This window comes from Acipenser ruthenus, chromosome 39, assembly GCF_902713425.1.
Source record: "Acipenser ruthenus chromosome 39, fAciRut3.2 maternal haplotype, whole genome shotgun sequence".
In the NCBI taxonomy this organism is placed as follows: Eukaryota; Metazoa; Chordata; class Actinopteri; order Acipenseriformes; family Acipenseridae; genus Acipenser; species Acipenser ruthenus.
Genome location: NC_081227.1, coordinates 5,267,367 through 5,292,948, shown reverse-complemented (window position 1 = coordinate 5,292,948; position 25,582 = coordinate 5,267,367). Strand labels below are relative to the sequence as shown.

Genomic DNA, 25,582 nt, shown 5'->3' with positions numbered 1-25,582 from the left:
CACCGCACTACTTTAGCTAAAGTGACATTAGTTGACCCAAGGTTAGTGTTGCTAACCAGGGTCTGTGAAACGTTAGCTAGGTGTACCATTGTGTAATGTTAAGGTGAATACTATTCTGCACAATATGCCTCTCTCCCAGGGATTTGCATATTTGCATACCTTACTTATGTTCATTCTGACCAAACACTCATCCTAAATTTGCATCCATTTTATGACGGGGATGTTTTTTTTAAAAGTTTCTGGTGACCTGCTGTAGCCATTTGTGCGTTTAATAAAGAAAGGTAATCAATGATAAAACTTGCCCTCCAATTCTGTAAATAAAAGGGAGAAAAAACAGGATTTTTTCTTTTTACTACAAAAACAAACAAAAAAAACCCCCCATACAGTACATTATTCATACAAAGAGAACCACGTGATCATATGTTTGTACACCAATATACCTCCTTGTATTAAAATAAAGAAACACCCCGGACAGTCCTAAAAGCGCCCGGCCTCCCTGAGCTTGTGCAGCAGGGCATCGTCTGCTCGGAGGGGGTAGGTGAGGGTTCGGGTGCGGTAGTGCTGCGTGTCGGTCTGCAGGTTCTGGATGACGTCCGAGAGCAGGTGAGCTCGCTCCACCCCGCAGCCTGGAGCCTCATAACCCAGCACAGTGAAGTGCACGTGCAGGTGGTAGTAGGAGGGCTGGTAGTGCAGGTAGACTCGCAGGCGGCAGGAAGGAACGCTGTAGCGCTTCATGATGGCTTCCTGAAACATGGGACATGACAGTGTTAGGGCAACCTGAAACAAAAGCAGTGATACAAAGTGGATTCCTTGGACTCAGTTTGGGGTACCAGTTGTAATACACACAGATTTAGAAGAGAACTCTCCACCGCACTGCACCGTAATTATCCAGCAGATTTCTGCGAAGAAAAAGCGTCTTACTCATAGCAGCGAGCCAGGACTGTAAATACGTTTTACAGGTATACCAAGGTAGAAAAAATTAATACATTGGTAGTTAACCAGCAGAGGAAAATTCAGGGAAGACTAACGCAATCTACAAGAGATGTTACAGTTGGTGAGTGTTTGGGAGGTGGTTTGCATTCATATGCAGGACGTGGGAAGGAAGGAAGCTGCAGTAACTTGCTTGAGACCCACCTGTCCCTGCTGCTGGATGTTCTGGAGTAAGGGCAGGTGTTCTTGTGTCAGATCTCTCAGGCTCTTGATCTCACGCTGATGACAGATGGCAATCAGGTACAAGTCGTCAAGCTGGTACAAGAAGCAGAACAAACACCCGGCCATTAAAAGAAAACCTGCAACTGCTGACCTTCCCAAAATACAATACAAAAGCAAAACACAGAAGAAACAATGACAAGGTTAACTCTCAGCACTGATTAACTCTGCAAACAGAAAAACAAACTACTAGCAATAGAATTGTATTTGGGACAGGGTTAACTGGTTTGCTGTGTTTACTGGAGAATTGTTTTTTGTAGAATGATTTACCAAACCAGAAGATAATTACTTCTTATAAAAACAGGGAGGAAAGTTACCTTGTATTCTTATCTGTTCTTGGTATTGATTCGAATCACTTTACATATCATGTTTCAGTCATCAGGATGCGATGACAAACAGAAATGGTACGCAGTGAACGGAACCGAGATGAAGAGCATGTCATAAATATAACACCAACGCCCCTTGTGCAGACAAGAAACATGCCACCAACACACCCCTTTAAAAAAAGGAAGGATGTGGTTGTCAGAGCATCCACTGAGGTCACTCAGTCAGCGCGTTTGGTGTTTGCTGTATGCATTTGACTTTTATTTTTGCTAAACAGTTCATCAGGCTGGTTTTTAAACTGTAGTGCTTTGAGGAATGTGACAGGGAGCCCTATCGCTGCTTGGTGTGTTTAGCCGAGACACGTTGCTTGGCAACCGCTTGGGCAGTAGGCTCGCCAGCGCTGGTCAGATCACAAGGTCCGGTTTGTCTGGAGGGAGGGCCCAAGGAAGATGCGCGGTGTTAAAGAAGAACCTACGCCACAGTTCGAGGCTACAGCAAGACCATTGTGACAGACAGGCGCTGAGCGGAAGCGTGTTTGTTTACATCGAGGAGGGGAGCGTCCGCTCTGAAGAAACTACCACACGGAACCCCTCGACTGCCTGTGAAGGTTCCCGGAGCGGGACGTCTCATAGTGGGACCCGCGCCCACCATTTTGTGTGGCAAACACTTTTTTTTTTTAGCTTGGTTTTCTTTATTAACCCTTAGCGGTCCATTTATTCAGGCGTGTCAGATCCAATTTATTTTCACACGCGCAGTTTATTTTAGACGCACTGTTTAAAAGTATTCCCACAGTAAAACAGGTTTAAAACTGCATATCAACAGGACACTCAGTACTGCATCTCCAGCCCCGCCCCACCCCTTGTTCCTTGTATTTTTCACATACCTCTTCATAGTAGTACATACTGATAAATCATCTCCTGATCACTCGTTTTATCACCAAACTCCTCAATAATGCGATCCAAGTCATTATTTTATTACTATAACATCTCATAAAAGCTCTGCAAATGTCTGTGATATTCTTTGAGTGCTGGATGCAGAAGCAGCTATCTTGTTTGTTTATGTCCGTGTTATCTATGTGATGCCGGGGCTGTCTGTATTCATGAGATACACCCCCTTTTTTTTTTTCATTTTCTCTCGGCTCCTATCAGTCTCACTCGGCCATTGAATGGTTTTCTCGGCTTGTTCCAGAGAAAAAAATGACTAGAGACCCGTTTTTTACGTCTTTTTGATGATGTCGGACAGGGTCCGACATTGGACCATAAAGGGAAAATTGCAGTCGGACATAAGACAGCAAAGGGTTAAATATGACACTAGGGCTACCATTGCTGGTAACCTAGTGTCAGCGCATGTGTGGCGAATCAACATCAGTGCTCTGAGAAACCAACCGTCATGACTGTACTGGTTTTACAAGAAGTTATACTTGGGGTACGGTTGAGTGAGGCGAGGCAACACCTCAGTCTAATTTCCCTTACCTGCTTCTGATCCCATTTAAAATCCGGGAGGAGGACAAAGCCGTTCTGTGGATCCGGATCTTCAAAGACTATCCGGTCGGCTTCTGCCTTCTTTTCCAATATATTGTACACCCACTGCACAAAATAAATTGGTGCAACAAATGGATGTTAAAAGAACCATTAAGCTGAAAGAATGCAAAGCTAGTTTTTCAGGAACAGTGGCCTGAAACATGCTTCCCATAATTTAAAGGGCATGGTTGTGTACAGCTATGGCCACAAGTTTTGCATCACCCAATAGAATAAACTCATTTCGCTTCATAATGTCAAATGAAACATGCTGAATAATGTTACGTTACCATACTGCACTACATTTTTTTTTTTTTTAATAAACTGTCTCAATTCTAGGTGATGCAAAACTTTTGGCCCCACAGTGTAGCTGTACCTGCACACTGAAGCTCTGCTCCTGGATGTAGGGCAGAGTGATGTTCCGATAGTCCTCTCCGCTCTCCTGGATAAGGAACAGCTCCTGACTCTGGTACTTCTTGACGTGCTTCTCCGTAGCCGGACACACCACCGTCGCCTTGATGTCTGCCGTTTGAGAAGGACCGGGAAGCAGGACATCGACGTTCAAACACAAGTGCTTGGACAAAGTATTCTTAACTACAAATCCCTTACAAACGTTTACCACAGTTTTCCCCATGGTTATACTATGCATTTACTGCACTTTTGATTTGGGTCAAAACTGAGAAAGGAGCAGCGACAACAAATATGCTTGAAATCAGTTTGGATTATATTTATGTAAAAACTGAATTTCAATTTCTTTTAAGAGCTTTGAAAAAAAAAACACCTGCAGCTTTAATTGTGCATATTAAATGTGTCAATTCTCATCTAGCTGTCAAAAACAACAGTTGTGGGTTCAATCGCAGGTTGTTGAAAGAAGTCTTTGCAGGTCGCACCTTGAAGATTATGTAGAGTTTAACACACAGTCACCCTGCCTGCTTATCTAAACAGAAATCACCTCAGTGAAACCTTTTCATGTCCCACTTAAATCTCTCTTAAGACCCAACTAGCCAAACAGAGGAACCTATATGATGCCACTCAGAGACACCCCTCTACCCTCGTGCTGAAACAAAGTGTGCATTCAAGCTGGCCTATGACTCCCTGAATGCAGCACCAGAGCAACCACCCAAAACGTAACTTTAGCAACAAAAGCTTCTCAGAACAACAGCAGCGGGAGCTTTTGGATTAGCCTCACATTTCTGTTGTGTTCAAAAGTGCCACCAGTCCCAGGACGAGGAGGCGGCTGTGCTGTGTAGGGCTTGGGTATCTTCAGAGAGAGCTTGGTTTGAAACATGAGCCAAGCTTTTTAACTCGCTGCAGAGATCCTTTCAAAACTGTGGAAAGCACCTTACTGCCCTGACCAGCTGACTCATCTTCCAGGTTTCCATTAGACTGAAGCTTAAAGGTTTAGTTACACAAACAAGAATGCAGATTAGAGCCTAACCTGGCACATCTCAAGCTTGATGTAACTGAAATCCTGAGAGGGTTAACACCACCTCATTTCAACGCGGTTTCTGCAGAGCAAGCGCAGACAAGTTTACAATGATCAACACGTCGACAGCAATTTAATTTGATTAGAACCTATTTGCACTTTTGGTAAATCTAGTTATATCTCATTGAGGAGAATGGCCTAATCCTCTCTCTTTGAAGTCTTTCCAAGTCAATTACTTTAGTTATCCAGATCTTTAGAAATCACAACATGTTTTAAACACCTGCTAGTTTTACAGCTGGAAAATAACAGCTAGGGCTCTAAATGTTACAACAGAGGCAGATGGCAGCTGCTACTGATTTCAATATAGGACAGACGTGCCTGGATGCAACAGCCAATTTACAGCAATGCTCCGATTTACTAGGGAAGAGGGTCCAGTAAATCAGATTTCTATTCCATTTCCCTTTAGTGCTCTTCAAAGCAGCACAAACAGAGGCCAAACCATTCAACTTTTCTGAAAGGGCAGACTGCATACTGGATCCACTTTTCCTAAACAGTATTATACCAAACATAATGGGTCTTGATACCTTGACATGAATCAAAGTTTAATGTCTGATGTTGAAGCCACTTTGGTAACCAGAGGAAACCTTCTTTCGTTGTTGGCTTTAATTGTCACATTATAAAAAGACGTTAATAATGTCTCCCATTGCATAGATGTTTCACCATCAGCTTGATAAGACACCCCTGAGTTCTTAACAATACACTAATCAAGCTAATTGTACTGCTTCAAAATGCAACTAGCTAAAAGTGGTTCCCTTGCTAGTTTTGGAATGTCGATGATGTATTTTGCAGTCAAAACAGTCTTATCACCCCTGGTGGTCACCCATCCAATTACCACTCAAACCCAAGCCTGCTTAGCTTTTAACTACTGTCAAAATTAAAGGTATTAGGACTGCACGCAATGCATGGGCTCCACGGTATTAATTAAATGAATAACTGCGTCTTGTTCATAACTTTAAAACATTACCCTGTCGTCTTCTGAAGCGGAATTGAATGATACACAATACGGCAATGTATTTAACAATGTGTATTTAACCGGCAATGTATTTAACAATGTGTATTTAACCGGCAATGTATTTAACAATGTGTATTTAACTGGTTCCATGGCAACTCAAGTTCAAGATGACTTTCTGGCACCAAACGAACTATTCCTGATAAGTACAATTTCAACACGTATTCACTCGTCACTCACCGTTTAGATGCGCGGGAGGGTGCATGTGGTACGTGCTGTAGATATCGTTGCGCATCTGAAGTTTTAGCTCAGAGGTTTTGAAGAGTTCAGCCAGGCTGTCTTCTCTGAACGGGGTCTTCTCTAGAATGAGAACCGCGTCCTGTCCCTCGTTGGGTCCGCTTCCCATCTAACACGGAGGCGGTGGAGCGGGGATAAGAAGGTGTACAGTTCAGCTTCATTAATGTTGAATACTTAACTGTGTACGCTCAATGCTCAAAACTAGACACTGTTTAAACACATAGTTAATTCACGCCGTTTGTCTTTTATACCAACTGAATAACTGAATTTAGTTTGCCATGCAGCATGACCTGTTTTATTTCTCGAAAACCTAATTTTAACGAAGTAGGAAATAAAACTACAGTAGGTTGTGTTTTACTATAGAAAAAAAAAATACAACACAGTTATTATTCATTATGTTTACTTAAAGTCCCATCGACGAATTGAATGCGTGCAGATAATGCATCACAGTTGCTATGCTTAGTTAAATCTGAGTGGAAGTACTGAGCATCTGCTTTAGACGTTTTAGTTTGTTAAGAAAGCGATCAGTTAATTTATATATAAAAAAACAGACGCCTGTGTTTTGTTATTATTATTTTTAAATCATATCTTGAGATTAAAATTCATACTCGCGACAGTAATGTTACCTTGCCGTGGATGAAAATATTTTTCTCCCGGGATGATTCCCGCATGATCTTCTCCGTCTGGAACCCGGCCAGCATGGACCCGGCTTCGGACCCGGGATCAGCTACGGGCTGCTTTGCGTCTTTTCCATCTCCATCCCCAGTCGCTAGCTTCTTCTCCGGTCCCGATTCAGTTCCATTATCACTGTCCAAACTGCGCTTCTTAGTATCCGCCATCTTTTGTGTTTACATCTCCCGGCTACAGCCAATCAGAGAGCAGCTTTCCCCCGCGCGGACAGGAATCTGAAAAAAAAAGATCCTCCTTGTTTTTTAATGACGTCAGGAGCCTTGGCGATTCCAACCAGAGCATCCGCCAGAGCCGCAGCTCCTCCTAGCGAAAATACATCCACGACACTGCAAGAGCCGCGATCATTTCCCTCAGAGTTCAATTTGCAAAGCTTTTTATTAAATGTTAATGAACGTCAAAACAAATACAACTGTTATTTAACAGTTTAACCAAAATAATGTATGCATGTGAGTTTAGAATTTTAGCAAAAAAATTTTTTGTTTGAAATTCAATATAAACAAATGAGAACTTTAAATACAAGGTTGAGAACAGGCAAACAAAACCAGCAGATGAAAAACAAGAAATGGATTTAAACTCAAAACAATTCAAACAGAGCTATGGCCCATACGTTTTGCTATGCTTACACTATCCATTTCCCATAGTTTACACTAGATTGCCATGTTAATACTATGCTTACCATACCTCTCTAGTCTTTACAGTTCTTACCTGTTTTACCATGTTTTTTTCACTGTGCTTTATTACTCTTTGCTATGCTTTTACTGTGGTAAACTTTCATAATGGTAATCTTGAGCTATTGGAGTCCTTCCTCCGCTGGTAACACTGGGATTTCTGTCTGCTAGATTTAGAAATTGAAATTACTTTTGTATTCATGGTTTCTGCAGAACAGGGAGAGAACATTCGTCACAGGCTTTGCATTAGCAGCGCTGATGTTTAGGGCAATTCCCAAGCTTAGAGTGTGTAAACCAAGCTACCAAAACACCTGTCAAAGTCAGTTCCTGTTTTTAAATTCCAATTCCTTCTTAAAATCAATTCCCAATTCCAATTACTATTCTTTCAAAGGAATTGAAATGTATATTTCTGAGACATAGTAACTGTTGTGATTGTTCACCTGCTTTCACTTGAAGTCCATTTAATGGACTAATAGCGACTTCAATTTAACTTGCCACTGTGAGAAGCTTGTTTGAACAGAATACTGCTCATTGCGACTGTGATCAATGATGTGTTGGAATTGATTAAAAGGGAGTGGGAATTGGATTTTAAAAAGGAATTGGACATTTAATTGGAATTGAAAAACAAGAACAACAGTCCCATTACAATCCCAAATGCAATTCTAATTTTAATTTTTAAGCTTAAATTCCTGCAACAACTTCCCAACCTTACTAAAAACATCAAAACCCTGGGGAAAGCCGCAGCATTTTTCTCCAGAGGAGCTTCAATAAAAGCTAAATCCAGGCTGCCTTCTCCAGCACGTCTTCCAGCTCTGTGTTCATCACTGAATCCCCTTGCCGAGCTCATGCCTGTCCGTCCTGGCGCTAAGGTCGGACTCATCCACGGAGGATCACAGGTTCGAGAGGGATTCTGACACTGTGACATCACAGATGGCCTATCCCGAGTCAGTGCTGGACAGTTCAGAGTGTGTAGTCCTGTGTCCCTCCTCGCTGACCCCCGTCTCAGTGTCCACGCTGCTCGGACTACTGAGCTTGCTGCTGTCCACTTGGCACAGCTCCTCTAGGTCTGCAATCAACAAGAGAAAAAACCTGTTAGGAGATACAAATATACAGTGAGAGAATCTAACATTCATCAGACAATGTATTCCTTTCTAGGGCAAGGGGGTCCAATCCCGATCCTGGAGGGCTATTCCACTCCAGGTTTAACAGATAAAATAAGAACTACTTCAGGGTCTGGATGGAGGCTTCATTGGTTCAATTAGAACAGGGTTGGAACAAAGACTGGAAACAAAGATTGGAGTCTAGACGTAAGGACTAGGATTGCTTAGCCAGCAATGTTTTGGATTAGGCTAAAAATTAAAACCTGGAATGGATACAGCCCTAGACCAGGGGTGACCAACCCTGGTGCTGGAGAGACGCAGGGTCTTCTGGATTGTGGCTGTCCAGGACCAGGGTTGGCCATCCCTGCGCTAGCTGATTAAAGTAGCTCTCTCTCAGTACTCACAGTGCAGCACAGTCCTGTGGACCTGCTGGAAGCCTCGCTGCTGGTCTGCAGTGATGTCGATGTAGTAGTAGAAGCGCAGCTCCTTGGGGTACTCGCTGCGCTGCAGCCGGTGAAGCACAGGGATGGTCCTTCCATTTGCCATGGGCGCCTCAACCAGAGCCTGGTGCATCTGGTACTTACACCAGGGGTCCAACAGGAAGCTGCGGGTGATGAGCAAAGCCCAGCAGTGGCTGCTCTGCACGGCCTGACACAGCTCTGAGGGAATGGAACCCCCCGGGTTGGAGTCGCGGAGCATCAGAAAGCAGCGCAAGCCCTCGGGTTGGCTCTCCAGGTAAGAGACGAGGAGCTGGGCCTCGGAGATGTCCTCCTCGCTGTGGCACACACACAGGTCGTACAGTCGGCTCCAGCGGGCACCGCTGCTGAGGTCCGGGCGCCGGGAGCGGCTGGAGGAAGATGAGGCGGAGTGGGAGGAGGCTGTCCCCTGGGAAGAGCTCGGATTGGTTGTCTTGGAAAAAGAGTCTCTCTTGCGTCTTTCTAGAAGACGCCGGATCCATCCTGTGAGATAGAAAGCGGGTACGAGCTGAGGTATTCAGCTAGTTTCATTTTTGTTTCTAACAACCAAATTGTTTTTCAGAAATCAGTTTAGCTATTCTATTATTTATTTTTATCTTAGCAGACGCCCTTATCCAGGGTGACTTACAGTTGTTACAAGATATCACATTATTTTACATACAATTACCCATTTATACAGGGTTTTTACTGGAGCAATATAGGTAAAGTACCTTGCTCAAGGGTACAGCAGCAGTGTCCCCCACCTGGGATTGAACCCACAACCTTCCAGTCAAGAGTCCAGAGCCCTAACCACTACTCCACACTGCTGCCCTAAATGATTACAAGATAAATATATTATACTGTTTGTATATAAACAACCAGCTCAGGGTTTGCCAACCCTGGTCCTGGAGAGACTTCTGGTTTTCGTTCCATCCGAGTTCTCAATTACTTAATTTAACCAATTATTTTCTCAACTGGTCAACACTAAAGAAATGTCCAGGTCTTTAGCCATTGATGATTTAAAGAGACCCAGAAAACCTGCAGGATTGTGGCTCTCCAGGACCAGGGTTGACCTCCCCTGTCCTATATTATTGCCTACATCCCCAAAATGAAAAAAATGAACAGTTTCCTCCCCAGATCTCCAGACAGCTGCTTGTCCTGTAGATGGCAGCAGCAACCCTAAGAGGTTAACTTACCAGCCATACTACTGGAGACACAGGGCTTGACCTCATTGATTCATCCCTGGAATGAATGAATACATGAAAAAGAAAGTATTACTAAGCAATGGGAACTGAGAGAAATAGCAGCTACAAACATAGCTTGAGATTGAACTCCAGAACTGCACTCTAATAAAGAAAAACATGTCTAATAAAAAAAATCAACATTTCAATAGAGAGCTGCCACCCTGCAATATGTGAGTAAGTGTTAGAACCCTGGGTCTCTCGTTTCATAAACAGTACAGTTACAGTAAGAGACACTGCAGTCATTAAACCTAACAAACCATAGGGAAGTCTGTTGGCTGTTGTGTTGGTGACCACAGTTGTCTGTGGTTAATAATCTCTTAATGTTATAAGGAACATGCAGTTTCGGTCCAGTGGTTAAAGAAATGGGCTTGTAACAAGGAGGTCCCCGGTTCAAATCCCACCTCAGCCACTGACTCACTGTGTGACCCTGAGCAAGTCACTTAACCTCCTTGTGCTCCGTCTTTCGGGTGAGACATAGTTGTAAGTGACTCTGCAGCTGATGCAGAGTTCACACCCCCTAGTCTCTGTAAGTTGCCTTGGATAATAAACAAATAATAATAATATTTACACAATTTTAAATGAGATAGCTTATGAACATGGTGAAAACTCAGCAATGGTGTAAATACCTATAGATTTTAAAAAAAATACAGTCCCATCTTAAAATCCCTTAGTTTCTGGTGTTTTTGGAAAGTACTGTACTGTTACATGGACAGACACAGCGGCCATTCATGACATCACATTATGCATCAGTTATATATGAAGGTGGATGACTAACGCCCACCCTTCACACTACTGTACACATTCCTCTTCCAAAACGATGCAAGGCCAGAAAGGAAACTACGTTTACTTTATTTAAAAATACGGGAAAGTAAAAGACAGTGAAACGACGTCTCACAACGTTGGACAGTGAAGTGAAACGTTATACAGTATTTAATAAACTTTACATTAAGCACAGAATAGTTTTGCAGCAACGGCAAAAACCATGCAAAACAAATCTGTACCGTGCACTTTGACAATGCAGGTTCAACCTGTAACAACCGATTGCAAAACATAAATAAATATATGAACGGGTTTAATAAACCACGACACACTTTATTTATTTATTTATTTATTTATTTTTATTTCTGGGTGTGTTTCGCTCGATATTTTCTTTAACATTCCGATGCGATTTAAATATCTCTCGAGTCAGACCCAAATCGTGAAACCGGCGCTTGTTATTCTTCAGCCAAAACAAAAAAGAAATATACTCACCGATTTAAATATTTTTCCAAGAAGACTTGAGACATGAAACGCAGTCCCTACTGTACATGCTACAAAACACACAGAGCAGGTCAGGACCGAGCTATCCTTCCCGCAACATTACGGAAGCGAAGCGATGATGTAATTTAAAACCAACCAGCTTCTCCCAGTACCCTTGATTTTCTTTACAGGAGCTCAAGAGGAAGGAAGTATTTAAAATACATTCACACCACATTTAGATTATGTAAAAACACAGGGAAATGACTCAGTCTTTACCGTAATTGTACTCAGCTAGGCTTGCCACCTGTTCCGGTTTTGAGGAAGGCGCCTCTGGATTTCACAGGACACTAATGCCAGTACCATAAACTGAGCACAAGTTAGATACACCAGGATCCAATATTACTGCAACAGGCGCACCATATGAACTGCTTGTCAATGCTATAGTTGTAATATTATTCATGTTTCTATTGGATTATTGCCCCGTTTTTTTGTACCTCAGAGGCTGCAACCGTAAACTCAGCTGCTCTATGCGTCGATACCGACTCACTGGGGAGATGCTTTTAGGAAATATACACAAACTGGACTATCAACCGAGGCTGATTTCTGAACGAACCACGATAAACGGCAGAAGATTTTAACTGCACCAGTATTAAGTATAAAACCGTGCATGTTTGTTCTGTGGGACCGTGCTGAAAAAGAAGACTCCAATTGCATAGCAGTTTAACCCATGTCAGGTTGTATTAGCTGCTTGATTAAATCAATTAGGTATTATTACCTTATATTGCATTTTTGGGGCTAAAGGGGTTGCATTTGTTAAGAGGCCTACTTACTAAAATCAAAGCACCAGTGAACCCTCTCATTCCTTGCCACTTTAACTGTATCGAGTTTAATAAAGGCGTTTTGTTTGCCACTGATCTCCCATCTACCTCCACCCACGAGTTTAGCTTTCGTTCTAATTGGTCAATTGTAACGCGGGCGTGTCTTAAAAGTGTCTTCTTGCGTTACGTCACTGAACTGTGTTTTGTAACATTCGGCGAGGGGGTACGACAACTTATACAAACGGTAAGACAAAATAGAAGCTGAAAAGGATAGAAATTCAGAAAATACAGACACATCGTTCATCAGAGGTAGGTTCCTTAATCAAACTATTGCAAGACTTTTTATGAAATCCACTGGATATGAGATGTGTGCAAGATTTAACCAGGAAAGTAGATGCAATAGGCAAAGAACAGGGTACCTAACTAGAAATACAGGGTTAAACAATGTATTGCAATTGTATGCAGTTTAATATCGATGTATATGGATTTATTTTAAAAGGAACGCATGTTTTTAATCAAGACATATATAGTGGAGTACGACTGTGCCTTGGGTACTGTATATTGCAGCTCTCACTCGGCCTGTATCATCATTACATTCTGCAAACAGCAGCCGCGGCATGTCTGACACGAGTATCTCTGCCACAGCGTTTGTTTTGTAGGTACAGCTGATTCCTCTTCAAACTGTCTGTCTTGCCTATCTCTTGTGAATTCACACTTCATAACTGAAAGGATGGACAGCGAAGCTGAGAGAACAGACTAAAGACCGATGCTTCACTCTGTCGCTAAAGAGATCTTGCACGATGCCTTGCAGGCATGAAGCACAGCTCCATTCACTGGTTCCGCAAGGGGCTCCGTCTCCATGACAACCCTGCTCTCCTGGCTGCGCTGCGGGACTGCGCGGAGATTCGGCCCGTCTTCATTCTGGACCCCTGGTTCCCCAGAAACACGCGAGTCGGCATCAACCGCTGGCGGTTCCTGCTCGATGCGCTGAAGGATCTGGATGGCAGTCTGAGGAAGCTCAACTCCAGGTCCGCAATCCCTTTACATCTGATTATCTCGCTTCTTGTATCACATGGGTGTGTTTCATATGGTTCTGCTTCCTAACACTTACAAATGAAGACGTATTGTGAAAATTCTTCTCAGGCCTGGGGAAGTGAGACGGGGAAGCATATTACCGTTGCACTGTTCCCCTCACTTCCCTGCAATCGACCCTAAAGAGTCTTTTCAGAAGCAGAATCTCCTGCATAGTGTATTCAGTCTTGTGTAGCTCTAACTTTCTGTTTGCAGTTGTGTCACAGCGTACTTCATCCTGGCTGTTGTTTGGCAGATTGTTTGTGGTGCGTGGGAAGCCCACTGAAACTTTCCCCAGGCTCTTCCGGCAATGGAAGGTGACCCGGCTGACCTTTGAGATGGACACAGAACCGTACTCCCGGCAGCGAGACGCAGAGGTGGTCAAGCTTGCGGAGGAACATGGTGTGGAGGTCATCCAGAAAGTGTCCAACACGCTCTACGATTCCGAGAGGTAGGGATGCAGCCAACCTCGGTTTTAACCAGTAAGTTCATACTGGATAATCGACAGGATGGCAGGACTCAAGGTTTACAAACTAATAAAACAGTCACACTTCTTTTTGGGTCATTAATGCAATTCAATTGCATGCATCACAGTTATAAAAATTGAGATTTACTCCAGCGCAAGGTATTCATTAGGTAAGTATGGCTACTTAATGAATAAGCGTCCTATAACTAGCTGACTTTTCTGTACAAAGAAAGGTGATCCCATGTTGACCTCTTTCTACTCTCCCCACCAGGGTCATTGTAGAGAACGACGGCACGCCCCCTCTGACGTACAAACGGTTACAGACCGTCCTGTCCTTCCTTGGGCTGCCTAAGAGACCTGTTCCTGCGCCAAAGCTGGAGGACATGAAAGGCGAGTGGGATTACTGCCTCCTGTTGAGAGCGTTCATTGACTGCAGTCTGCAAGCATCTTCAGTTATGGATTTTCCCAAACTGGCAAGACACAACTGAGAATCTTTATAGAACTCCTCCTATTTACACTTGAGTTAATTGATAGGAGCTACTTTCTTTTCAGATGTTCATACTCCCTGCTCGGACTCTCACGAGGAGGAATTTGGGGTCCCCACTCTGGAGGAGCTGGGTCAGGACCCCCTCAAGGCCGGCCCGCACCTATACCCTGGGGGGGAAGGGGAGGCCCTGCGTAGATTGGACCAGCACATGCAGAGAGTGGTGAGGACAGCCGGTCCTTTCTTATTCCTGAATCAATAGCTGTGCTAAAACCAGACCGGTTTCCTTTGGCATTGCAGATGTCAGCAAAACCAGATGTGTCATGAGTACTTCGAAAGTTTTGGTGATCAGTCTTGCAAACTGGTCAATTAAGGAGCCCCCAACTTTTCTGCTTTAATTGAGAGTGGTTCATTAGTCATCCTTTCTTTATGTTCTCTTGCTTCTCCAGGCGTGGGTGTGTAACTTCAAGAAGCCGGAGACGGAGCCCAACACTCTGACCCCCAGCACCACGGTCCTCAGCCCCTACATGAAGTTCGGCTGCCTTTCTGCACGCACGTTCTGGTGGAGGCTGACCGATGTCTACCGAGGGGTGAGGCAATGATCTCTCCATTGCTGCAGTAGTGTGCACCAAGACTTCCTCTGCCAATCTTTTGTCTTTGACTTGGGTTGAACACGTATAAAATACCAATGCCATATTACTGTCCTATTGCCGTCCTCTGATTTTGGCTTTGAATTTCGGTGCCTGTGCGATATGATTCTGTAAGTCACGTTTGAACGGGATATGAAAGGTTTGTGTTGGTCTGACTGAAATCAGTAACTCAGTAACTCCTGTCTGCAGAAGAAGCATTCTGAGCCCCCAGTCTCCCTGCATGGGCAGCTGCTCTGGAGGGAGTTCTTCTACACGGCTGGGGCAGGCATCCCAAACTTCCATCGCATGGAGGGGAACTCTGTGTGTGTGCAGGTGGACTGGGACACCAACGAGGAGCACCTAGCTGCCTGGAGGGAGGTGAGGAAGCCTGTGCAAGACAGGGAGGCTTCATACCGATTACCATACCGTACCACTTTCATTTATAGATGTGCAAGCATCTCAGGGCATTGCACAAATCAACAGCATGCCGAAAGACCTCCCAACTGTTCCCTCGTGAAAGGTCAAATCAAAGAGATATGTTTTGAGGTTAGATTTAAAAATACTGACAGACTCTCAGCATTCCGGATCCAATTTGGAATTGAGTTCCAGAGTGAAGGGGCTTGCAAATGAAGCCCCTCACATCGTAGGTTTTTTATTCATAATTTTTTATATTATGCAGTAAACATGTGTACCAGCACAGCATATTTCCTCAGCATATACTTAAGACACATTACTGCTGTAAATGTAACAATACCAAAGTCTAAACCCTAACAGGAGTGAGATTATCATAAAATAAAACAAAACAGAACGAAAACTATTATTTCTCAAGTAAATAGGAAGATAATCCTGCCTAGATTGTACCGGTCATTATTGCCAAGCCCAGCCTTTTCTGCTGTGCCGTGCTTGCAGGGCCGCACTGGCTACCCCTTCATTGACGCCATCATGACACAGCTGCGCTCGGAGGGCTGGATCCACCACCTAGCGCGGCACGCCGTGGCCTGTTTCCTGACACGAGGGGACCTCTGGATCAGCTGGGAGGAGGGCATGAAGGTGAGGACTCCCGGTCTACTGCGTGGTGTGTGTGGGATTAGTGCGGGTAGCATTAGGAGTGTACAGAATTTACGCAAACTGGACTGCAAATTAACCCTTTAAGGTATAAAAATAAAAATAATGCTAGCTTTGCTTATTTTTGCAATGAAATGGGGTTTCAAATGTACCGACAGGTTGGATCTGGTCATCCAGGTGTGGAGCTGCTGGAATTCCTGTGAAGATCCATGCTTCATTTTAAACTTGAATCACAGACGCCTGATCCGTTTTATATACGCATGGCTTCACACAAGCTCTTGGGTATCTCTTGGGTAGCAGAACTGTTGCTTGACAAGCACCTCAGTTATGTTACAATCAGACGAGGCTCTGAAAGATGAATATGCGTGACGCTATTATAATCAGCCCAAGTTGTATTCCGTAACCAACAAAGAACGAAAAGCATGTGATGTTGGCTTGGGTCTGCATTGCGTGGCTCGGTTGCACAGTGGAAAAGAGGAATATCTCACAGCGATGTGGCCAGCGGGCTGCACTGTCTCGCGTAAGTTCCTTGCTTCTTTCTCGCAGGTTTTTGAGGACTTGCTCCTGGATGCAGACTGGTCACTGAATGCTGGGAACTGGCAGTGGTTGTCCGCTAGCGCTTTCTTCCACCAGTTCTTCAGGGTCTACTCTCCTGTAGCCTTTGGGAAGAAGACAGACAAGAAAGGGGACTACATCAGGCACGTAAAGCAAAACGTTAGGGAATGGAACCAACGTTTTGTATTTTTTAATTTGGCTGGCTTAGTATGTCGCCAAAATGAAAGGTGCATTTGTATCCATTTTTGGAAATGCAGCATGTAGTGTTATAATGATTTACAGATCTAGAGTCTGGAAGAAAACTGGAGCTAAAGCTCTGAGACAAGACAGCTGGGACCATTGAAGAAAGTCTTCACTACTGTAGATTGATTCACCATATGCACAAGTGTAGGGTACCTGTAAGGGAAAGACTTTTTAAGAATGTATAGCAAGGATAAAAAATACAGGGAAACATGAAAAGGAGATAAATTTGCTGTATTTGTATTTAAGTCCTGTGCGTGTATCGAGCTTCCCCTTTGCCCCACAGGAAGTACATTCCCCTGCTGAGGAAGTTCCCAGTGGAATATATCTACGAGCCCTGGAAGGCGCCACTCAGCATCCAGGAGCGGGCTGGCTGCATCGTGGGGCGGGACTACCCCCGGCCAATCGTGGAGCACGACATCGTCAGCAAGAGGAACGTCCAGAGGATGAAGGCTGCGTACGCCCGCCGTGCCGCACCCGACAGCGAGACACGGGCTGTGAAAACAGGTGAGCCAGAGCGCTCCCCGACTACTTTAAAATCACCCCATAAATGCAATCACCTTGTTTGATGTATTTACTCATTCGATCTCAGGTGCAAAGCAGAAAGCAGACTCTGTGGCAGACAGACAAAGAAACAGAGAAGAAATACCACCTAAAGGGGAAGCAGGACCAGTGCAAAGAAGATCCAGAGTGACGACACTGCTGTGAACGATGCCCGGCTTACTCAGCACTTTTCTATTAGAAAAAAAAAAGACGTTTGATGTTTTCATGTGCTTCTCGTTGCACTGGCTAGTGTAGATACACTAATCACTTTGTTCACAGATCGCGTTCGCCATACTTTTTTGGCAGTACCACGGAAATATTCGTAATGTTTGTTGTGGGGTTCAAAAGAGTAAAAACAACATCCTGACAAACAGAAGGAGCCCTGTTTAATACAACTTCATTCATTTATTAAGATGTTAAAAAAATAGACTTTATTAACAAAGTGATAGATTTTCGTGTCTCGTTTGTGTCTCAGCTATACTACAATTGAAAGGTTTAAATGCTTGGAAAGCATACCGTTATACTGTAAAGATGATTATTTTTATTTTTTTTCCCCCATTGAATTATTGATTAAAAAACTGAATTGATTCAAGTTCTATTTCGTGGTTCTCTGCAGATAGCAGCCTTCTTGTTCAAACCTTTGCTCTTTCAGAGCAGACAGGTCCACAGTAAAAACGCTGCTGTTAGTGGTGCACAATCAAGTTTCTGTAAAAGATGCCACTTAATTAAAAAAAAGATTACATTTGAAACACTTCCAGTTAGCACTTCAATTCAGTATGTGATCACATGGTAAAAATCCTTAAACTACAAGAATCTTTAAGATACTTTTTAAAATATCTCACTAGTGAATGATACTAAGTCTAATAGCGAACTTATGTTTGCCTGTTCTCTACAATTCCTTGCTTACAATTTTATGCATTGTCTTAAAAGTATACAGGAGGTGGACATTACATGCACAATGTAGAAAAGTACCCAAAAAACTAAGGTAAGAAGATTCTGTACTTCATCGCAGAATTCCAACCTCTAGATTCCCTTTCTGATTCTGTATTCCCACAGAATTCCAGCCTCCATTCCCTTTCTGATTCTGTATTCCATCACAGAATTCCAGCCTCCATTCCCTTTCTGATTCTGCATTCCATCACAGAATTCCAGCCTCCAGATTCCCTTTCTGATTCTGTATTCCATCACAGAATTCCAACCTCCATTCCCTTTCTGATCGAAACCAAGCTTTATCCAAGAGAGTGGTATGATTAGGCTCAGTTACAACAAAGAAGAAGATGATTATCGACCCTGGGGGAATGTATCAGGAATAGATAAAGCTGTCCAGATTACAGGAACGGCTGAGGATCTGTGAAGTCTATTGTATTTGTTGGCATGACCTTGCTACCTTCTGGGTAGGAGTGTATACATGTGATCCCTAGGGAGCTTGCAATTACTGCAGGACTACTTTTTATTTAGTTTGATGGCAATCAGTCAAAATATAGCGTTATTTGAACCACATTCATACGTGTGATCTTGGTATTCAAATAAAAATGAGTTACTGATGGAATAGCGGCACATCCCAGATCAGAACTCACATAAAAAAAATGAACAAGGCCTGGGGGAGAGAGTTATGTTAGGAGACAAATGAATTTGATGTGAACTGAGCAGCGAGGTACAACACAGACTCCGGATGTGGCAGTGAGGCCTCACAGCAGGCCAGGGCTTACACGATATTCCTCTCCAGCATTCTCTCCCCTGAGAAGAGTCGCCCGAGCCCCAGAGCGGTGAGGTCCAGGGTTTTAAAGCCTCCGTCCAGGATGAGCTCAGCCACTGCCCTCCCCGTGGCCGGAGACTGCTGGAGGCCGTGGCCGCTGAAGCCAGTGGCCAGGTACATGTTGTTGACCAGTGGATGGATGCCCAGGATGCCGTTCTGGTCAAAGGTGTTGTAGTCATAGTAACCGGCCCAGGAACTCCTCACCTGCAAGGGGAACACAGAGAGACAGGCTGGACGGGTCACTCCCTCAGTCTGGAGTGGCCAGTTAAAAAGGTACAAAGAGCCACAGCCAAGGCTATTGTGACATCACTGATTTAAGAACAAATCGAACAATTCTACAGTTACGACATGCTGGTTGGTTTATTTATTTATTTTAATTATTAGTAGTCTGATCTGAGCAAAAATTTACAATCCGAGAAAGACACGTTGCACAGAAACATTCCCCCATGCACGTGTTACAATATCCAGTTTCTTTAACCATATCAAGACTTTTGAAAGTTTATCAATAAAACCTTGTACCTACAAGAAACAAGCACCATTTTCACAGGGACAAGACCCCAGACCCTGGATGCCTTACCATGTGGGAAGCTCATTTTAACACAATACTGCTAATTGCAATTTTGATCAACGATGTGTTGGAATTGATTAAAAGGAAATTGCAAATAGATTTTAAAAAGGAACTAGAATTGAGACCAGGATTGCCCCTGACCCTGGTGCTGTTGCTGGGATACACAGACCATGGATTTCCAGTTGTCCCCGTGTCTCACTCACCTTGATGTTCTGGAAGTCTGGCACTCGATGGCCTAACTTGGGCCACACCTTCTCCTGGAAGAAATCATGATCCACCTCTAGATCGCTGGCGTCAGGTTCCTCCTCCTGAATCAAGAGAGGAGTGTCTGGAGGTCCAATTCAAAAACCTCACTGGAGCTCTAGGCTCAAATCAATAACAACTACATGTAAACTTGAACAAGTCAGCTGAGCTGTCTAACCCTGAAGGGTCTAGTCATGTGATCTGACAGTGACAGTATTTACCTCCGTTTCTATCATCAAACCAGGGCCCCTTTGTGTGCCACACAAAACAGAAAGCATTTGAATAGTGTATAACATCATAAAAGTGACACAGAATTTTGGCTAAAACTACCTCCCCTTTAAACAGACCCCCCGCTCTAATTTAAGAACAGTATATTCCACAGTGTGCTGTCCACTTCCCACCACACTCACCTCGCTGGGGGACAGCCCCCCCAGGAAGTTTCCTCCCAGCCCCTCCCTCCTGGCGTAGGCTCCACTGGGGTCAATGAGCAGGGGCATCTCCAGACCCGGCCCGTTGGGGCAGTGGAACACGTACACGTACCTGAGGAGGACACACAGCCACGGGTCAGAACCCATTCCACTTCTCACACTCGTGTTCCTCGTGTTATTCTTTGAGACGCTCAGCATCGGGTCTTTGTTTCACCAAACATGTCCTGTGTTGAGAGCCAACTTCCCAAGGTTTCGGTATGTTTAACATTCCTTTGTCAAGGGATAGTGTTTGAAAACAGTGGAAGTGGAGGACCTGAAATGAGATGTATATCTCAAGGGTTCTATCCTAGTTAAATAAATACACTTCTGACTTGTAGGCATCTGATGCCATGCCAACTACACTTCTTTCTATTTAAATCTGTAACACTCTACTATTCCTTTCCATGTATATCTCAGGCATCATGGTACTGCAGTACTTGCCACAATCTGAAGCTGAAGTTAGTATTATATAGAAACAGCAAGTCAACACTGAACATGTCAGAATGGAGACATGTGATCCCCCCAAAGCCAACGTACCTCTTCCTGGGTTCCACGGGTAACGGTATGCCCGCCATGGTGTCTTTGCAGCCGGTGCCAATCCCGGCCATCTCTGCCACCTTCCTAGACCAGGCGCCTGCTGCGTTCACCACCAAACCACACTCCACCGGCTGGCTCTCCAAACTGTTCGGCATCCTCACCTACAGACAGTGTTTTCTGTAGTTTTCCAATGCTTTTCCCATGGTTATACTATGAACCACAGTTTACCCAGGATTGCCATGTTTTGCATGTTTTTTTAACATGCTTTGCCATAACTCTCTGGGCTTCACAGTGCTTACCTATGCTTTCACGATACTTAATAATAATAATAATAATAATAATAATCTATTTCTTAGCAGACGCCCTTATCCAGGGCGACTTACAAGATATCACATTATTTTTACATACAATTACCCATTTATACAGTTGGTTTTTTTTTACTGGAGCAATCTAGGTAAAGTACCTTGCTCAAGGGTACAGCAGCAGTGTCCCCACCGGGGATTGAACCCATGACCCTCCGGTCAAGAGTCCAGAGCCCTAACCACTACTCCACACTGCTGCCCTGATTACACATACTTGATTACACTTTGTTATGCTTTTACTATGAGAAACTTTTATAAGGCAAGTCCCAAATGCATAAATTAGATATGTATTCTAATTTTTAATTTAAAATGACTCACCGAAATATTAGTCGTTTAAGCAATAAATATATGTTTCATCTCTATCCCAGAAGATCAGACAATTAAAACCATATTCTGCATAACACCCCCATCAGTCACTGCGTGTATAATTGTACCATGTTAAGTTTCTTACATATGTATCTGTTTTTTTTTAAGTTTTGGCAAGGCAACTTCTCAACTCCATGCAGTTCTAACAAACTGTTAATTAATTTAGAAAAACGTGACCGAAGGGGGTATACAAAATAAAACGTGTTCCTCTCTAAGCAGTTCTGAAACCCGCTGCGTCTGCACCAAGATGCTAGATTTTACTCGATTTCAGATGTATTAGTCCATGGTAACAGAACTCCCTCCCTGCACAGAACTCACAATGACGTGATGAATCCTCTTGAACTCCACTGGCTCCCCCTCCGCCGTCATCATCTCCCGACTCGTGCACTGCAACCCTGGAGGTTTCAGCAAAACACAAACATCTAATCATGCCACGCACACAACCACACAGCAAACTGTCCAACACAATCAGATTGCTTCCACTGACCTGTCACCTCTCCGAAGCACTGGTACACGCCCATAGAGATGGCCTTCTTTCGGAACGCGTTGAGCAGAGCCCAGGGGTCAAACCAGCCCTCATTCTCCATACCTGCAGGACACAGGTCACAAGTGTCATTGTGTGGGTATCAAACAGCTGCTGGGTCTCAGAGAACAATATCCCAGTTCAGGATCGTAAATACATCCTCTTCAGTCACCGTGTGCACACTTGTACCATGTTAAGTTTCCTATCTATGTATCTATGTTATAATGCATATATGTTTTTTCTCTTATAGTTCTCAAGCTCCATAGAGTTCACACAAACTCTTTAGGTTTTTTAGTGACCAAAGAGGATATACAGCTATGGTCAAACGCTTTGCATCACCCTACAGAATTAACTAATTTTGCTTCAAATGAAACCTGCTGAACAATGTTAGTTTAACGTTTTGAATTACACACCGCTTTGTAGTTTTCCATATACTTAACGAAAAACAGACAAATTGAAAAATGTGACATTTTCCAAATCTAACATGAAATGCTGTACTGCTAGTATGGCTTCTGGTAGACTTTTGCATTTTGTAGTTTCTTTGATTACATGACATTAAATAAAAGATCTAAAATGATGTTCATATAGTTTCTGTTTTTTTTTAATTATGTCTCAATCCTGAAATTCTAGGCGATGCTAAACCTTTGGCCATCGCTGCATACTGAAAAGCTGTGAAAAAGCATACCATACGAAGCCAAGACCACTCCTTCAGTGTTAATCCACGGGAACTTATTCTTCAGTTGCGTTGGTGAAAGCAGGCTGACTTTTGCTCCTTCACCCCTACCAACGAACAAACAAAGCGCACAGAATAAATTCCTGGATGGGCTACAATCCCATTAAAGAGATGGGAAACACTCGGAACGTTACCATGTAGAAATCTTTAGAGATGAAATACAGCAGCCCTGGGAAAGGCAGGTACCTCTGGATGTTATAATTGTGCTCCATGATTTCTGCTCCGTTTTCACTGGCCAAGAAGAGATACCCGGCGTGGTTGAACTGCAGATCGACAGGGTCCTCGTTCATCACATCAAGGTGCTCCTGTGACACAAACAGGACTTACTAGCTGACAGACCCTCATGGGCTGTTATCTTAAAGCATTTTAGCTGGACATGGCTAAATGTGAAAGATTATTGCAAACACTCTATATGCATGCAGTACTGCCCATTGTATAGAAGCGACTGAAAGAGATCAAAATCTAGACTTTCCGGTAAACAAGCCCTACCCCTGTTTAAAAACAGACTGAGAGGTATGTGATGATAAACCTGCTTTATGAATATGGGTTTGCATGGTCTAAGAATGTGATTCTTTGCTGCTTGGGACTTTTAGAGGTGATCAGTTCAGCATGATAAATGCACACACTGTACTACGATTCCTTTACCACAGGTGACCATGCACCCTAGCCTTGTCCTGCTTGACCGTGCACAGCGTGGGACCGCAACCCTTACGTTGATGTTCCTCATGAAATCACAGGAGAACATGGACATGTGGATGTTTTCCGGCATGGAGAACTGCTGCCGAATCCCTCCCACCGACAGCACTGTGGAGGCCTGCGAATACTGAAGCACAGCCGGGATGGAAGTAAGAATCCAATTGCAGGGCAGTTTCATCCATTCCAGGTTTTAATACGAGCTTGATCAGCCACCGTGTGTGTAACAAGCTCAGGTGTGTCTTATTAAACTCCTAGTAAAACCAGGAATGGATCAAACTGCTATGCAATGAGAGACTTATTCCCATCCTTGCAGAGGAAACAAAAGGAAATCAGACAACACTTGGTAGTGGTATGGTCGCTCACCGTGGGGTCTCTCTCCACCACCACCACTCTCACGCCGTCTCGGATCCGCTCCTTCTTCTTCAGCCAGTAAGCGACGGACCAGCCCACCACACCCCCGCCCACGATGACCACGTCGGCCCGCTCGGGGGGCAGAGCCGGGTTCACTACCAGCGGGGTCCAATCACTGCCGGGCAGGGCCGCTGCGGCCTTCGCACGGAACTTCTTCAACTCTGACTCCACGTCTGCCAAGGAAGAAACATGCATCAAACACATGCTATTCAACCTGGACACTTCCAATGAGAGTCTATACAGCTATATATAGTAGAGGCAGCACTGTTAAGTGCAGCGCAGTCACTGAGCAGCTACAGCAGGGGGGTGTGGCCTCTGGGGGCGTGGCCTCTTGGCCGAGTGTGTTCGTTCTCATTGGTTGTGTTATGTTTGTATCTGTATAGGTGTGTTTTCTGTGCTTAATTTACATAAATGCATTACTTTTGTTTAATATTGTATGTCTGATTGCCAGCGATGCCTCAGTTTGATGACTTGAGCTAGAATACTTCAATTCTAACAAAAAATAAATTAACCCTTTCAGTCCTGGCACAGCCTCAAGATCCAACCATATTTTGGCACCGTTTGTTAACACATGCCATGGGAAATCAAGTTGGAACCTCACGGGACTCCTAGGTCCCAGTGTGAGCGGGTGTATAAATATATGTGGGGACTTTTTTTTGTCCTGTTCTCCTATATTTAATAACGGAGTTTCTTTTTCAGATCGACAAAATAACGCAGGACTGAAAGGGTTGAGTAGTTTTCACTTTCCAGGAACTCAACGCTGTGACGCAGGTGAATCGTCCAGTTAGAAAGCAACTTCTCTTGTCTAAAAATTTAAGTATCACATGCTACAGCAACGCAGCACTGGGTTTTCACACCCACGACCTAGAAATGCGGCTGATCGTCTTGGCAGGGATGTGTAATTTGTAGAGTTAATCTTATGAAAGCTGCCAATCGTGCCAAGCTGAACACGTGCAATCTACAGTAATGCCACTGATTGACTTGAGTTTGCTTAACAAAGTAAAGAATGCATCTAGATAAAGCGCTACTGGGACTGATTTAATAAGCTGTACAATCTAATTTGCACCATTTTTGTCACAGAAAAATGTAATTCTTTATGTTACATAACAAGACAACATAAGCAATGTGTGTGTGTCAGCTGAAACGCACTATTTTAATAATAAGCTATTGCTTTTCTGCTTCATTCAGTATTTCTCGGTCTGGTGACTGATGAGTATCCTGTTGGATCCTGACTCTCCTTGGACATGGAGCTGTTTGCCGGTTTTGAATTCAGACTGTATACTCTCTCTCTCTCGCTCGCTCTATCTCTCTGTATTGTGAATCGTAGATTTGTCGTGGTAAACAGTGATACATGCATGCAAACTTACCGGCAGCAACAGATACATTTTTTTTTCCCCGAATACGCAACAGTTACCTGTATAGTTTAAAAAGCACACATTCTAACAACAGAATGTATTGCGAAAAACTAATCACCTTTGAAAAAGTCATCGCCTTTACCAGCGCTGAATCCGCGGATCGGGGCAGTTCTCCAGCGGGCATAGCGTGCACACCTCGGCCCGGAGAAAAGGCTGCCCGTTAGGGTTTTGAGTGGTCTGCAAACACCCCTCCACATTGCAGTCCTGTCTATCAAAATGAGTTAGATAACTGGACTAACTGCACGCGTGCGCCATCAGAAAAAAACACGTCAGCTACTTCTCTCTCATTGGCGCTAGCAGTGGGAGTGTCACCAGCATCGGGTTTGCAGAAGAAACGAAGGATGACGTAGGAAGTCGACCAGTTTCATGTGACGAGGTTGTGGCTCGGTCATTTTGAAGGTATAACCACTTTGAACAAAAGCGTGTGGTTAAAATGGGCTTTTGCTCCCTCGTCAC

The 25,582-nt window shown here is 43.9% G+C and overlaps 4 protein-coding genes across 10 annotated transcripts; 1 reads left to right on the top strand and 3 right to left on the bottom strand.

Moving 5' to 3' along the window:
* Positions 1–334: 334 nt before the first annotated feature.
* On the bottom strand, positions 335–6,644 carry LOC131707280 (m7GpppX diphosphatase-like). The gene is made up of 6 exons (XM_059009640.1): positions 6,409–6,644; positions 5,726–5,891; positions 3,427–3,572; positions 3,006–3,119; positions 1,135–1,245; positions 335–744 (listed from the first exon to the last, which is right to left on the bottom strand). The coding sequence occupies exons 1-6, from the start codon at positions 6,619–6,621 to the stop codon at positions 478–480; spliced, it is 1,017 nt and encodes a 338-aa protein (XP_058865623.1). The 5' UTR covers positions 6,622–6,644; the 3' UTR covers positions 335–477.
* Positions 6,645–8,075: 1,431 nt separating this feature from the next.
* LOC131707281 (toll/interleukin-1 receptor domain-containing adapter protein-like) lies at positions 8,076–11,739 on the bottom strand. 2 transcript variants are annotated; one of them, XM_059009642.1, is made up of 4 exons: positions 11,455–11,739; positions 9,892–9,937; positions 8,645–9,199; positions 8,076–8,206 (listed from the first exon to the last, which is right to left on the bottom strand). In XM_059009642.1, the coding sequence occupies exons 2-4, from the start codon at positions 9,896–9,898 to the stop codon at positions 8,076–8,078; spliced, it is 693 nt and encodes a 230-aa protein (XP_058865625.1). In that variant the 5' UTR covers positions 9,899–9,937; positions 11,455–11,739. The 2 variants fall into 2 exon arrangements, with proteins under 2 accessions (XP_058865625.1, XP_058865624.1); XM_059009641.1 differs by lacking the exon at positions 11,455–11,739 and adding an exon at positions 11,191–11,330.
* Positions 11,740–12,168: 429 nt separating this feature from the next.
* LOC117397186 (cryptochrome-2-like) lies at positions 12,169–17,636 on the top strand. 6 transcript variants are annotated; one of them, XM_059009635.1, is made up of 11 exons: positions 12,169–12,305; positions 12,808–13,024; positions 13,324–13,518; positions 13,805–13,923; positions 14,086–14,240; positions 14,467–14,607; positions 14,857–15,024; positions 15,556–15,696; positions 16,258–16,409; positions 16,793–17,013; positions 17,099–17,636. In XM_059009635.1, the coding sequence occupies exons 2-11, from the start codon at positions 12,810–12,812 to the stop codon at positions 17,212–17,214; spliced, it is 1,623 nt and encodes a 540-aa protein (XP_058865618.1). In that variant the 5' UTR covers positions 12,169–12,305; positions 12,808–12,809; the 3' UTR covers positions 17,215–17,636. The 6 variants fall into 6 exon arrangements, with proteins under 6 accessions (XP_058865618.1, XP_058865620.1, XP_058865619.1 ...); XM_059009637.1 differs by having other exon boundaries at positions 12,726–13,024; XM_059009636.1 differs by having other exon boundaries at positions 12,656–13,024.
* Positions 17,637–17,769: 133 nt separating this feature from the next.
* On the bottom strand, positions 17,770–25,434 carry LOC117397187 (FAD-dependent oxidoreductase domain-containing protein 1-like). Its single transcript, XM_033995849.3, has 11 exons — positions 25,185–25,434; positions 23,664–23,884; positions 23,317–23,427; positions 22,791–22,909; positions 22,557–22,651; positions 21,836–21,937; positions 21,667–21,743; positions 20,621–20,781; positions 20,027–20,156; positions 19,577–19,681; positions 17,770–19,009 (listed from the first exon to the last, which is right to left on the bottom strand). Exons 1-11 carry the CDS (start codon positions 25,321–25,323, stop codon positions 18,755–18,757), a joined length of 1,515 nt encoding a protein of 504 aa, XP_033851740.2. The 5' UTR covers positions 25,324–25,434; the 3' UTR covers positions 17,770–18,754.
* Between the last annotated feature and the right edge of the window lie 148 nt (positions 25,435–25,582).

Bases quoted from the DNA above. Each gene is read 5' to 3' on its own strand.
- LOC131707280 (XM_059009640.1), bottom strand. From the start codon at position 6,621: ATGGCGGATACTAAGAAGCGCAGTTTGGACAGTGATAATGGAACTGAA. The intron at 5,892-6,408 runs GTAACATTACTG...CCTCCGTGTTAG, and splicing joins ATATTTTCATCCACGGCAAG to ATGGGAAGCGGACCCAACGA. The intron at 1,246-3,005 runs GTAAGGGAAATT...TTCTTGTACCAG, and splicing joins TTAAATGGGATCAGAAGCAG to CTTGACGACTTGTACCTGAT.
- LOC131707281 (XM_059009642.1), bottom strand. The intron at 8,207-8,644 runs GTGAGTACTGAG...TGTTGATTGCAG, and splicing joins CCACAGGACTGTGCTGCACT to ACCTAGAGGAGCTGTGCCAA.
- LOC117397187 (XM_033995849.3), bottom strand. From the start codon at position 25,323: ATGTGGAGGGGTGTTTGCAGACCACTCAAAACCCTAACGGGCAGCCTT. The intron at 23,885-25,184 runs GTGATTAGTTTT...CTTCCTTGGCAG, and splicing joins AGGCGATGACTTTTTCAAAG to ACGTGGAGTCAGAGTTGAAG. The intron at 20,157-20,620 runs GTACGTTGGCTT...TGTCCTCCTCAG, and splicing joins CCCGTGGAACCCAGGAAGAG to GTACGTGTACGTGTTCCACT.
- LOC117397186 (XM_059009635.1), top strand. From the start codon at position 12,810: ATGAAGCACAGCTCCATTCACTGGTTCCGCAAGGGGCTCCGTCTCCAT. The intron at 16,410-16,792 runs GCACGTAAAGCA...TTTGCCCCACAG, and splicing joins AAGAAAGGGGACTACATCAG to GAAGTACATTCCCCTGCTGA. The intron at 17,014-17,098 runs GTGAGCCAGAGC...ATTCGATCTCAG, and splicing joins GACACGGGCTGTGAAAACAG to GTGCAAAGCAGAAAGCAGAC.